We start from the raw sequence: 14,819 nt of genomic DNA on the forward strand, positions 1-14,819 counted from the left end.
AAAAAAAAAAAACTACATACCGAAAGAAGAACAGACCAATATTACTTACCTAGTTGACATGAGCCAGTCATGAGGTTTGATTGTGTTGAGCAGAATCCCGTTAGTATTGTACACCATGAGGTTGGAGAATGTCGTCCCGTTTGAATGTCTACACATGCTACCACTGTGAAAATGTAGAGGAAAGTAGAAACAAATTTATTAATAAATCATGGGAAACGCTGCATGAGACAAGGTGGCATAAGGTCTGATAAATCTGATAATTCAAAAGTTAAATAGGAAAATTTTAAAAAAAGGCCCGGCGAAAGTGTTGTCAGTTGAGCACACGTGTTACCACGAAGAACATTAAAAAAATGTCTTAGTGGCAACTTCATTGGAATTTTGAAAATCGCTTAATTTAGCGTTACTGTTACCTACTGCTTTTTAGGATAATACAGGGCTGACCAATCGGCATTGTTTGAACCTGACAATATCATCGTACACACCCGATGACTCTAAACTAGTGGACCAAATTCAGAGTCAAATCTCTCATTCGGTAAGTCGATCGCAAGACTGTATTGAAAATTTAAGTCGATCTTCCTCTGAAAAGGTTAGGCATCCCTGGGATAATACATACCATGCAAAGATGTTACTGTTGGGATGCACAGCCATGGTTGTCATATTCTGAGACGTGGACACTGCTAGGGATGCTGACGATGTTTTCGTATCTATCACTCGCACCTCGCCACTCTCACTGGAATAAACAAGAAAACAAGGATCCTCAATTAATAGCGTTCTTATAAAAGACAAGATGATAATCATAAAAGCCCCTTTGAAATAACATAAAAAGAGAAAAGTAGGTCGGAGAAACCTCCGTACCCTTGAGGCCCGTTCCGACTTGTCCTTCGAAAAAAAGAAAAAAAAAAATTGTCGTGTGTAGTGGGAACACTCTCATTTAATTACATTGCCTACAGGACATTCGAACTTGGGATCAATAGTGCACATTTTGCACAAGGAGGAAGAACTGGATTGTGAGATTGCGCATCGAGTGGCTGTAGGAATGTAGGATGGATGAACTGGAAAAGAGTAACTAGACTAACTAGAGTATTGTGTAGGGAAAAAATCGGATGAAACTCAGGACAAGTGGGAATGGGGTCTTACAGTACTTGATAGCTTGATACTTAATCAACTAAATACGAGTATGATTGGGATGAAATAAATGAAGAAAAGAAAGTTACGATATGCTGGTCACTGGTCACATACTCCGTGGATCAAATGGAACACTCCTACTCAAAATCATTGAAGGAAGAATAGAAGGGAAACGAGATCGTGGAAGGCAGAGAAGGACGTGGATGGATGACATCAAGAAATGGACCAACATACGGGGCAATCAAAAGGCTGGCGCAAGATAGAACAAAGTGGAGAGACATCATTGAAGGAATATAGAGCTACCTTCTACAATGGAAGACGCAGACCTCCGCAACCTATGAATGAATGAAATGAATGGTTTACCTGCCGCATATAATCTGGTTGGATTTGATATGAACGTTCACCACTCGTTGCGTATGTTCACGCCATGTGTTCACCTTTGCGTCATGCGGTGGTAGACGCGTGTCGTATTTACGCACAGACCCGTCCGTGAATCCGACGGCTAGCTCCTGGGAACCTGGAGGGAGATAAAGAGAAAAATAATGTACAATAGAATAGAATATACCTTGTTTATTCTGCTCGAATGAGACTGAAAAGTCGCTTTACCCCAGCAGTCTAAACATGTATAATGTACAATTTAAAATTAAAGAAAACAATCTTTTCTTTATTCTGCTATCGCCATTCGGCGAAAGCTAAAGCCGCTACAACAACAACAATTGGAAAGATTGTGTGGACCAAGGCTTGAGTGAGAATAACGTATCAGGACATGAGATACATAAGGCTGCCTGGAAAGGACTGCTAAGAAATGCCAACTCTAGAGGCAGAGTATAATCCTATACAATGTTGGTCAGAAATATTAGAATTTTTCCGATTTTTCAAAATCAGGATTCGAATGGGAAATGAAAATTGGGATCCCCACCAAAAAGTTCATTTTACTCCAAAACGTGGGACGACGAAACATTTCCTTAGTTAAATGGTTAAATCGTCAATTCAAAGTTTCAATAATTTTGGCTTACCGTGTTGGGTACGGTATTCCTTGTTCTGAACGTCAGTGGTGTATATCGCGGGGAAGACAAACGATTCAAGTTAAAGAAAACGGAGTTCTTATCATCCCGAAATTGAGGACAGGATAGGAGAAAGCCAGCCGTACTTATCTGTTCGGGATATCCGAAAGAGAACAAACATTATTTATACTATTTCAATTTTAAGGAAACTTGAAAAGGAAAAAAAAAGATGAAGTCAGCTTAATGAACTTGGAGGGTAGGTACCGTGCCTGCCCTATAAGTTAGGTTGCGGGTTCGATTCCCGCGTAGCTTAGTAACTGGCACCCTTCAGTTCTGTTCGAGGAATAGATTTCTAAAGAAGGGATTTCCAAGTCTTATCCTAGCAGGATAATAATAAGGTACTTTTTTTTAAAGAGTGCGTCAACTACAAATTATAATAATGGACTCTTGAGTGGAAGGTAACCACTAGGCGAGGTTAACGCCGGAGGCGTTCTCTACCACCTAACCCTTAGAGCTACATTATTATGTGGTCAAATTTTCAAATAAATGAGGATAAAATTCCATGCCTCGACTGGGATCGAACCCACGCCCTTCTGTTTACCAGGCGAGGGTCTTGCTTGATCATTACGCCACCGATACAAGTATTCAGTTCTATTCTTCTCTATTATTGTTATGAGGTTATTACCATTATTATTCTCAAACTTTAAATGGGTGAGAACCCCGGCTTGCTCGAGATGTTTGAAGCCGCGGGCCTTGGATCACTTGAGTGCCAAGTGGGCCATTATTATCGAGGGACATACAAGACACACTACAGGGACCAGCCCCGGTAGGTATGTCTTGAGCTTTGAGCTCGGTACCAGCGTCCCAAATCCGTATATGCCTTGCATCTCCCCCGACCAGTAACTTCTGACTAGGCTGATTGGAGACACGAAAAACGACTCCCTAAGGAGAGTGTTAAATAATTCACTATTTCACCTACTAGCTGAGGCTATCAAATTTAAAAAATCAATAGCAAAGCGAGAATGGGGATACTGAAACAGAAAAAGCGCTTTTTTTTAAGCTGAATCCTCCTTGTATAAAATTTTAAGCGTGATAGCTAAAGTTTGTGTCGACTGAGCAGAAAATATTCTTCTATCAAGAACTTTTTTTTTTCAAATTTCTTTTGGAAGAGAACCGCTTAACATTGGTTGAATCATCTTTCTGTGGTGGTCAAGGTGCTCGCCTGGTGAACGGGAATACGCGGGTTCAATTCCACCAAAAGGCTGTTTCAAAAAATCAACTTTGCACTTCGCAAAAGTACCTACTTCTGGAAAAAATACTCAAAGGCCAATGAAATGAAAAATAAAGTACCTAAAAATAATACAAAAAAAGCCAATCGTGCAATGTTTTCCGCTCTTGGCTGAAAAAGAATGACCCGCACAAGTTTAGTGTACTTTTTAAGCTACCTCCGTGACCAAGTGGGTATCACACTAGGCTTGCACGTCGCAGGTCCCGGGTTCGATTCCCAATGGTGTCGAAAATTTTTGTAGTTCAGGATGCACTCAGCCTCGTGAAGACAAGTGATTAGCCACTTTAAACAGTTTAAACAGCTACCTCCACTACTAACGGAGAAAGAGGCAACTAGGCTTGAGTTCAAACTCTTACCTTGCCATAACTTCTGATACACAGACACAAACGTGCTACCAGCGCTACCTCCACTACTAACGGAGAAAGAGGCAACTTGGCTTGAGTTCAAACTACTGAGAGAACTAGATGAAGACACTCGCTTGAGTTTGATAGCGTTCCAGTCTGTAGTAGAATCGGGCACATCGCGATACCTCCGTGACCAAGTGGGTATCACACTAGGTTTGCACGTCGGAGGTCCGGGTTCGATTCCCAATGGGGTCGAAAGTTTTTGGAGTTCAGGGTGCACTCAGCCTCGTGAAGACGAGTGATTAGCTACTTTAAACAGTTTAAACAGCTACTAACGGAGAAAGAGGCAACTAGTCTTAAGTTCAAACTCTTACCTTGCCATAACTTCTGATACACGGACACAAACGTGCTACCAGCGCTACCTCCACTACTAACGGAGAAAGAGGCAACTTGACTTGAGTTCAAACTACTGAGAGAACTAGATGAAGACACTCGCTTGAGTTTGATAGCGTTCCAGTCTGTAGTAGAATCGGGCACATCGCGACCTGGAATCAAATAGAATGGAAGATAATGGGATATGCATTTATATTAATATTTTGAATGAAAATTCGAATCCCGTGTAAAATTTTATTTGGAGGAAAAAAAAAAGCGTCTTTGAGGAATCGAAAGGTAGGCGCAATACCTTCCCCGCTAAATGGGCTGGCAGAAATTGGGATTCGATATCAAAACCAAAGCTTAGTCGTGTTTTATTATTCCTCTCTGTGCACTTGGAAGCAAACACAGCACAGTGATTTTATGTATTTTCAATGGTTACCTGAAAGAGGGCTTCTGAGTGAAATTTTACCACTTTCTGATGAAAAATTGCAAGAATTAAAGAGTCTGTCTCTCATGTCAAGGGAGATGTTTAAATACATGGGGTTCTGTGGGTAAACACAATGGAATATGCTCTGGAAGCCAGCCAGGGTGTTGAAGTTGAAAAATGGCGAAAGTGCCACAGAGAGGAATAATATTTTACTCAGATCTTGATGGAAGACTCAGTAACTTTATGAAGTTCCATGCGAATGTGAAATGTCGATTAATATTTTGAATGAAAATTCGAATCCCGTGTAAAATTTTATTTGAAAAAAAAAGCTTCTTTGTGGAATCGAAATTGCCACCTAGCTCTTACAAGGTGGGCGCAATACCTTCCCCGCTAAATGGGCTGGCAGAAATTGGGATTGAATCGATATCAAAACCAAAGCTTAGTCGTGTTTTATTATTCCTGTCTGAGCACTTGGAAGCAGACACAGCACAGTGATTTTATGTATTTTCAATGGTTATCTGAAAGAGGGCTTCTGAGTGAAATTTTACCATTTTCTGATGAAAAATTCCAAGAATCAAAGAGTCTGTCTCTCATGTCAAGGGAGATGTTTAAATACATGGGTTTCTGTGGGTAAACACAATGGAATATGCTCTGGAAGCCAGCCAGGGTGTTGAAGTTGAAAAATGGCGAAAGTGCCACAGTGATAATCATAAAAGCCCCTTTGAAATAACATAAAAAGAGAAAAGTAGGTCGGAGAAACCTCCGTACCCTTGAGGCCCGTTCCGATTTGTCCTTCGAAAAAAAAAAAATGTGTCGTGTGTAGTGGGAACATTCTCATTTAATTACATTGCCTACAGGACATTCGAACTTGGGATCAATAGTGCACAAGGAGGAAGAACTGGATTGTGAGATTGCGCATCGAGTGGCTGTAGCAATGTAGGATGGATGAACTGGAAAAGAGTAACTAGAGTATTGTGTAGGGAAAAAAATCGGATGAAACTCAGGACAAGTGGGAATGGGGTCTTACAGTACTTGATACCTTGATAGCTTGATACTTAATCAACTAAATACGAGTATGATTAGGATGAAATAAATGAAGAAAAGAAAGTTACGATATGCTGGTCACATACTCCGTGGATCAAATGGAACACTCCTGCCCAAAATCATTGAAGGAAGAATAGAAGGGAAACGAGATCGTGGAAGGCAGAGAAGGACGTGGATGGATGACATCAAGGAATGGACCACGAGTGGCTGTAGGAATGTAGGATGGATGAACTGGAAAAGAGTAACTAGACTAACTAGAGTATTGTGTAGGGAAAAAATCGGATGAAACTCAGGACAAGTGGGAATGGGGTCTTACAGTACTTGATAGCTTGATACTTAATCAACTAAATACGAGTATGATTGGGATGAAATAAATGAAGAAAAGAAAGTTACGATATGCTGGTCACTGGTCACATACTCCGTGGATCAAATGGAACACTCCTACTCAAAATCATTGAAGGAAGAATAGAAGGGAAACGAGATCGTGGAAGGCAGAGAAGGACGTGGATGGATGACATCAAGAAATGGACCAACATACGGGGCAATCAAAAGGCTGGCGCAAGATAGAACAAAGTGGAGAGACATCATTGAAGGAATATAGAGCTACCTTCTACAATGGAAGACGCAGACCTCCGCAACCTATGAATGAATGAAGTGAATGGTTTACCTGCCGCATATAATCTGGTTGGATTTGATATGAACGTTCACCACTCGTTGCGTATGTTCACGCCATGTGTTCACCTTACTTAATGAAAAAATATTTCAATATACTGCTGTGTGATCTTAACACCAACGAGATATCCTAAACAGTCTTCTGATAAAAACAGCATAAGTACATTAATGTACCTTCTTGTGTTACCAAATTTTATCTAATAAAGGAATATTGAACTTGGCCCTTTTGAATAGGCAGCCAACATCTGAACATGTTTTCAATATGTGAACCCCTGGGAGAAGAAATATGTAAAATTGAAACATTTACATTGGAAAAAATCACAATGACTTGTTGAAAATAAATTAATAAATTTTATTAAAAACTCTATTAGTATTGATTTTATTTATTTGCTCTTTTTTCCGATTGATTGCATTTTCAGGAGGGAAGAATTAAAACCATTATAGGCACCTATTACTTGCGAGTATTGCTTGAAAAAGTACCAAATGAACGTATCAACTACTTGGAAAATGGAAGAAAAAACCAAATCAACTCTATGATCTGAAATGTGAGGCACATAATACTGAGAATTGAGCTACAGAACAATAAAAACATTAGTAACCAATTAAAAAAAAAAAAAAAAAAAAAAAAAACAAAAAAACACACTTTTTTACTGGGCTATTTTAAATTGAAAAAAAAAAAAAAAAAAAAAAAAACTGACAAAAACTCACTTTGTTACTGGTCTAATTTCAATTGGTTGTGATTGTGACATAAAAAGTATAAGTTAAGTGTGAGTGTTGGCAAACCAAAAATGTCATTTAATTCTTGTGACATTCTCACATTTAAATCATCCAGTGAGATTTTATTAAAAACCCTGAGTGTAGACTTTAGGTTTTGAGCAAAGAACTCAACTGTCTGATTATCTTGGGTCCCTACAATACCAATCTTCTCCTACCACATTGATTCGTCCCAATTCTGGGGCCCATTAATAAAATAAATATAAAGCTGATGCCTCACACGCCAAAAATAAATAAATTAAAATATTAGAATCGTTGAATTTGGTGAGAATCTAATCCAAGTCCTCTCAGGAAAGAGACCCTGGCTATCAGTTAGGTGGTGGGGTTATCCTTGGGTCCCTACAATACCAATCTTCTCCTACCACATTGATTCGTCCCAATCCTGGGGCCCATTAATAAAATAAATATAAAACTGATGCCTCACACGCCAAAAATAAATAAATTGAAATATTAGAATCGTTGAATTTGGTGAGAATCTAATCCAAGTCCTCTCAGGAAAGAGACCCTGGCTATCAGTTAGGTGGTGGGGTTATACACAGAGCTAGGCTAGGGTTGGCTTGAAAAAATAGAAGAAAAATAAATAAATGAAAAAAATAAAATATATAAAAAAAGATCTCTATCATTTTCGTAAATATAAGCTTACAAGCCTAGCCCTTTGTAAAACCACAACCCCATTTTTCAAAAGCTTTTACCGTGTATTAGGACGATGCCTCTCAGATTCTCCATTAAATGATCTTCCGCTTCTGATGTACAGGGTGTTCCTACATTCTTTGAGGACACAGGACATATCTATTCCTTTGGGAACATACTTTCAAACCCTGTCAGCTCCCAATCAAAAGAGCTCTGGTAACTTGTTCCACATCTTAAAAATATATGAAAGGCCTGCTTGAATTTATTCAGTCTAGTAAGATTTGTGTTGCACCATTTCCGTTTCAGCTGGAATCCGACGTTGTCCATACAATGAATTCCTGGCAAGGAAAACAGGAAAAACATGGTTATAAATATGGTTTTGGGTAAAGTATAATGGAGCTTATTTATGTATACTGCTCGCATAGGACTGAAAAGTCCCTTTACTCCAGTAGCAGGCAACTACCATTACTATTGTCAAATTCTCAAATCACATTGAGGATAAAATTCAATACCTCTGCTGGGACAAACAAACAAACTTACCTTCACGTTATGGACAGAAGCGATTGTCACCTCTTAGCCGTCATGATATAATCGGACATGGAATATACAGCCACATTTAGATCAATACAGCCTACCGCTAGCAGAACGTTGTATTTGTGAAACGACATGCAAGTTACGGGAGATAATCTGAAATCAACAACAACGTGAGATGAATGTCACAAAAGATCTAACCAAGTGGCAGTGACATAGGGCGTTTATTAAAGCCGATGGCCCTACTTATACTAATACCAGAATTAATTGATGAATTTTGACCTCTTATGGCCAGGTTTAAACTCCGTTTAATTTAATCCCTTGGATTAAGCCATCTGATTGGGGAATTTCAAAAAACTTAAACCAAGGATTAACATTATTGTCCAAGGGTAATTCTGTGAGTCAAGGAATTTGATTGATTCAGTGGGACGAATAGATAGGCCTGATGCACTGATAGATGGAATGGATTCGGTTTTTTTTTTTTTGGAATTTGATTGATTCAGTGGGACGAATAGATAGGCCTGATGCACTGATAGATGGAATGGATTCGGGGTTGTTTTTTTTTTCTGTTTTATTCAACATTTATAAATTGGGCATACATTTGAATAGGTACAAGGAAGAAAGGATTTATAGGGGTTAAAGTAAAGTTGTTTTCTCTTGATTAAGTCTCAATCTGTTCGCGGTAAACCAACCATGACATTCTTGCCTGTTATTTGAGATTATAGTAACATTTTATAATATAAGATTTTACAATGTAAAACTTATAACTCAATCCCAAAGGATTGGAGGGTGGATATTACTTACCTAGTTGACATGAGCCAGTCATGAGGTTTGATTGTGTTGAGCAGAATCCCGTTAGTATTGTACACCATGAGGTGAAAGAAAACGGAGTTCTTATCATCCCGAAATCGAGGACAGGATGGGAGAAAGCCAGCCGTACTTATCTGTTCGGGATATCCGAAAGAGAACATTATTTATACTATTTCAATTTTAAGGAAACTTGAAAAGGAAAATATATATATATAGATGAAGTCAGCTTGATGAGCTTGGAGGGTGGGTACCGTGCCTGCCCTATAAGTTAGGTTGCGGGTTCGATTCCCGCGTAGCTTAGTAACTGGGACCCTCCAGTTCTGTTCGAGGAATAGACTTCTAAAGTAGGGATTTCCAAGTCTTATCCTAGCAGGATAATAATAAGGTACTTTTTTTAAAGAGTGCGTCAAATTATAATAATGGACCAGGATCGAATAATTCCATGCCTCGACCAGGATCGAACCCACGCCCTCCTGTTTACCAGGCGAGGGTCTTGCTTGATCACTACGCCTATTCACTAGGTATTCAGTTCAATTTTATTCTTCTCTATTATTGTTATGAGGTTATTACCATTATTATCGAGGGACATACAAGACACACTACAGGGACCAGCCCCGGTAGGTATGTCTTGAGCTTTGAGCTCGGTACCAGCGTCCCAAATCCGTATATGCCTTGCATCTCCCCCGACCAGTAACTTCTGACTAGGCTGATCCCAACAGACGGACAGACCTGCCTTCGAACTTGAGAATGGGGATACTGAAACAGAAAAAGCGCATTTTTTTTTTTTTAAGCTGAAACCTCCTTGTATAAAATTTTAGCGTGATAGCTAAAGTTTGTGTCGACTGAGCAGAAAAGATTCTTCTATCAAGAACTTTTTTTTTTAAATTTCTTTTGGAAGAGAACCGCTTAACATTGGTTGAATCATCTTTCTGTGGTGGTCAAGGTGCTCGCCTGGTGAACGGGAATACGCGGGTTCAATTCCACCAAAAGGCTGTTTCAAAAAATCAACTTTGCACTTCGCAAAAGTACCTACTTCTGGAAAAAATACTCAAAGGCCAATGAAATGAAAAATAAAGTACCTAAAAATAATACAAAAAAAGCCAATCGTGCAATGTTTTCCGCTCTTGGCTGAAAAAGAATGACCCGCACAAGTTTAGTGTACTTTTTAGTACCTACTTCTGGAAAAAAATACTCAAAGGCCAATGAAATGAAAAAAAAAAGTAGCTAAAAATAATACAAAAAAAGCCAATCGTGCAATGTTTTCCGCTCTTGGCTGAAAAAGAATGACCCGCACAAGTTTAGTGTACTTTTTATACTTCCCATATCCCATATCAGCGATATTTATGAGTAAGTTCTTCCTTTACAAGCTGAATTCCCGTCGAAATCTTGTGGACACCTATGGACAATATAGCTAAATTCCAGTCGAAATCTTGTGGACACCTGTGGGGAATATACTAACTAAATTCCAGTCGAGATCTTACGGTACTTTTAAAAAACTAAAAAAAAAAAAAAAAAAAAAAAAAAAATCTTTTCCCATATCAGCGAAATTTATGAGTAAGTTCTTCCTTTACAAGCTGAATTCCCGTCGAAATCTTGTGGACACTTGTGGGGAATATAGCTAAATTCCAGTCGAAATCTTGTGGAAACTTGTGGGGAATATACTAGCTAAATTCCAGACGAGATCTTACGGTACTTTTAAAAAACTAAAAAGAAAAAAAAAAAAATCTTACCTGTGGACAGTGACTTGTTGACAAAGCTCGTGTCGGTCAAGAGAACACCTGGTGATCTAACACATTACGAGCTTAAAACGAACCAAAGTCCAAAAAAATCGAATGTTTTCTGATCTTACCTGAGTCCATCTTTAGCCGCCACTATGAAGTGAGGTTCGTAGGGATGTAAAAGCAGTGCCGTAGGAACATAGTTGGTGCGGGATGAGAACACCTGGTGATCTAGACGGGACACGTAGGCCCGTCTCTGTTCCTCACGGGCGTCGCGTCTGATTTGTGCGTTCCTTAGATACCTGAGAAGGAAAATGGAAAGAGGGAATTTTCATTTTGAAGATTTAAAGGAAAAAAAGAAGAAAAAGATTCCCTCCCTATTTTGAAGATTTAAGGGGAAAAAGGAAAACAGATTCCCTTCTAAGGGAAAAAATATCAAGAGGGAAATTTGATTTATAAGATTTAAAGGAAAAAAGTAAAAAAGAGACAAGTGAAAAACAGATTCCCTCGCAGAGTTGCACTTTACGACACATCTGACATTTTGACGTCACAACTAATAAAATGGAATTGAATTTTATACAAACAACGACAACATAGTAATAAAATATTGGCATGAAAGGAGAAAAATGACATAATAGTCAATCTCAAGCATTAGATAATAACACATCATACAACAATACTAATAAAATGGTTGTGCAAGATTTTCAAAGGTTTTTCTTCGGTAATATTACGCCATAACTTGCAGGCACAAAGTTTTTTTTTTATTTTTGTGGAACAAGGCTTCAGGCCTCTCTTTATTTAAAACTGCTGAAATAATTCTGTACCAATACAAAAGACTTTGTTTAGACTGCGGGAGTACAAGGGCTTTGCAGTCTCATTCTGACAGTATGAACACATAAAGAGGGTGTACTCACCTGTACTCTCGCTGGTAGTACGGTTTACTCTCGACATCCACAACATCACAGCGAGACATGACGGGTTGCGAGAAATACCGCGTACTCCAAGCTACAAACCTTGTTTAGACTGCGGGAGTACAAGGACTTTGCAGTCTCATTCTGACAGTATGAACACATAAAGAGGCTGTACTCACCTGTACTCTCTCTGGTAGTACGGTTTACTCTCGACATCCACAACATCACAGCGAGACATGACGGGTTGCGAGAAATACCGCGTACTCCAAGCTACAAACTCGGTGGAGACCAGGGGACAACGTTGAGAAGAGGAATTACCCGTTGAGTCTTCAGCCAGAGTACCGTCCTCTGTTATCTGGAGGGACAGAAAAAGGTAACAGATTAATTGAGGGGCCAAGAGGTAAACCGGACTAGCCCACATTTTTGGATTTTTTTCAGTTTTTTGGACTAACCCACAGCCCGAAACGCCCTCTATCTGCTGGTAGATGAATTGTCAGCTGTAGTTACTTGTATACCAAAAATCATAATCACAAGACCTCTGTACACTCAAGTGCCACTCCTAGACTTTGACTCCAATTTTCGAAAATGGCAACTACAGAAGGAGACATAATAATGAGCTGTTCGACCACATTGAAAATTTAGTCACCATCATGAGGACATGAAGGATAATGTTCTATGGGCATTTTGAACGTATGGACTAAAAAAGATGAACACACCGAATGCCTAAGGTTAGACAACGACAGTATAGGAGAAAGCCAGCCGTTCCGAGAACGAACCTTATCTGTTAGGATGAAATTCGCCCCGGCAGAGTTCGAACCTACGACCTTGCACTTACAAAGCAAATGCGCCAAACATAATGGAAATTATGCAAATAGTAAAGAAGGTTCTTAGTAATGCGGTGATGTCCACAACAATTATTTAAAGGCTCTCGCCTTCACCTCAAATTAATTCATTATTGATGTATTTTGGGGTCGAGTGGATTGGAACACATCACATGCCTTCAGGCAGACTCCATTTGTCAAGGGTCTAGGTTTTCCTTGCCTTTGGGACCAATTTAATTTGAAGAAACAATTTCTAAAAAAAATTAAATGTCATTTATTTTCCATTTGGATTATTATTGAAACACCCCCTTACCTTTCTCACTAGCGGACTCATATCGTGGGACACTGTGTTAAGTAACATGGTGGCTACACTGTGGTCAATATTGTTGGCGTGTTCACTGCGTTGCGTTACGGAATTCATGAACGTGCCCAGAGCATATACTGCCGCTGCTCGCACCTGAGAGAAGAAGAAAAAATATACAAGTTGATACAAACAACAAAATCACGGGGGAAAAAAATACAAATTCGAATTGTTGGGGGCACGGTTAGCTCAGTGGTAATGCGCTTGCTTGCCATCCAGAAGGTCCCGGGTTCGATGCCCACCATGACAAAAAATTGAGCTCGTTTTTGATTGCAAATTTCTGGTGTTCTCGTGTTGACCCAGCACCTAAATGGGAAGTCCCGGGTTCGATGCCCACCATGACAAAAAATTGAGCTCGTTTTTGATTGCAAATTTCTGGTGTTCTCGTGTTGACCCAGCACCTAAATGGGAAGTATTGTGTTTCTTCTAGCCCATCTGATGTGGGACACACTACGGGATGGGCATGCTACGACACAGACCACACGAGTCCAATGTAGCAGTTGCAATGTCTCATTGCTACTAAATAAAAACAGCGGTGAAACACTCATCTTATTCAAGACGTACCTCCGGTATGGGATCCTTCAGCAGTGTGTATAACTTATCCAGTGCCGAGTCTCGAACCCCGCACCACCTAGCCTTGTCGTAGTTATTCCATAGTCGCCCTACACATATGAGTAGCCACTGACGTAAGAGATGATGCTTGTCATTCAATTGTTCTAGACAGTCCGACACTAGAGAACCCTGGAATATTAGGAATTCTTTTATAGAGAGCCCTGGAATATTAGGAATTATTTTACAGAGAACCCTGGAATATTAGGAATTATTTTATAGAGAGCCCTGGAATATTAGGAATTATTTTATAGAGAGCCCTGGAATATTGGAAGTTTATACATTAGAGAGAAACAATCAATTATTTATTGATGAGCTGCCCAGCGTCTGGGTTGCCATATGACACAGCATACTACTCAAACAGACCTTTAAATCAAATTGAAAAGATTAAAAGACAGCTGGACTATTTCAAGTGTCTAAGTATTTTTTCACAAGAAAATTATAGGTATATTGCTATACTTTCGCTACATAGGGTATAAACTTATAGAGGGTTTACCTCTAGGCAGTGTGTTCCACGCAATTGTGTCTGTAAAGGCAGAGTATAATCCTATACAATGTTGGTCAGAAATATTAGAATTTTTCCGATTTTTCAAAATCAAGATTCGAATGGGAAATAAAAATTGGGATCCCCACCAAAAAGTTCATTTTACCCCAAAACGTGGGACGACGAACCACTTCCTTAGTTAAATGGTTACTTAAATCGTCAATTCAAAGTTGCAATAATTTTGGCTTACCGTGTTGGGTACGGTATTCCTTGTTCTGAACGTCAGTGGTGTATATCGCGGGGAAGACAAACGATTCAAGTCTAAAGTTGAGTTACCAAATAGAGAGGTAGGTGGAGATTCGGCACTGAAATCAAAATAAATGGAATAGTGGTTAGCATAGAGGACTTTGGGATCTGGAGGTTAGTGTGTCGAATACAAGTGAAGTAATAAAATTTACATTTGTGATATACATTCGTTAACGTGATTTAAAATTTTCAAACTTACCTTCTTCAAGAACTTGGATAAAAAATATTAAAAAAAAAAACTGGATAAAAAAAACCACCAAACATCCGATAATAAAATTTAATACTTACGCCAAAAACCCGGATCTGTTGGAAGGTGAAGGCGGGAGAGACAAAGATGCGGAAATCTTCGTATCACTCACTTCTTTAGGAACTGATTCTTTGGCCTGCGAACAGAAGACAAAAAACAAACAAACTAAACAATTTGGCTTGAAATGGACATATTATTATTAGGAAGTTTAAAGTTCAGTCCCTTTTAAAATAATATTGACAAAATAGTTTGGGGATTGAGGAAAAGAAAAGGACTATTAAAAAACAAATCACAAAAAAAAAAAAAAAAAAAAAAAAAAAAATCATCAGATTTACAAA

At 39.0% G+C, this 14,819-nt stretch overlaps 1 protein-coding gene and 1 long non-coding RNA gene across 2 annotated transcripts in view; both read right to left on the minus strand.

The window, feature by feature from the left end:
• The window catches only part of LOC103505167 (regulatory-associated protein of mTOR-like), a gene marked incomplete at its 5' end in the record, with an annotated part of 18,672 nt that extends 4,013 nt beyond the window's left edge, over positions 1 to 14,659 (minus strand). Inside the window, 9 exons of the mRNA XM_026820515.1 lie at positions 50 to 163; positions 614 to 730; positions 1,489 to 1,642; positions 9,595 to 9,780; positions 10,755 to 10,810; positions 10,874 to 11,044; positions 11,833 to 12,008; positions 14,179 to 14,293; positions 14,523 to 14,659. Of these exons, the coding sequence (XP_026676316.1) occupies positions 50 to 163; positions 614 to 730; positions 1,489 to 1,642; positions 9,595 to 9,780; positions 10,755 to 10,810; positions 10,874 to 11,044; positions 11,833 to 12,008; positions 14,179 to 14,293; positions 14,523 to 14,659 (1,226 nt within the window). The remainder of the gene's footprint in view (positions 1 to 49; positions 164 to 613; positions 731 to 1,488; positions 1,643 to 9,594; positions 9,781 to 10,754; positions 10,811 to 10,873; positions 11,045 to 11,832; positions 12,009 to 14,178; positions 14,294 to 14,522) is intronic.
• LOC103505147 lies at positions 7,742 to 9,091 on the minus strand. Its single transcript, XR_541159.3, has 3 exons — positions 9,019 to 9,091; positions 8,224 to 8,370; positions 7,742 to 8,021 (listed from the first exon to the last, which is right to left on the minus strand). It is a non-coding gene; the product is annotated as an uncharacterized LOC103505147 (long non-coding RNA).
• Positions 14,660 to 14,819: the final 160 nt, after the last annotated feature.

This window comes from Diaphorina citri, unplaced genomic scaffold (assembly GCF_000475195.1).
Source record: "Diaphorina citri unplaced genomic scaffold, Diaci psyllid genome assembly version 1.1 scaffold154, whole genome shotgun sequence".
Lineage (NCBI taxonomy): Eukaryota > Metazoa > Arthropoda > Insecta > Hemiptera > Psyllidae > Diaphorina > Diaphorina citri.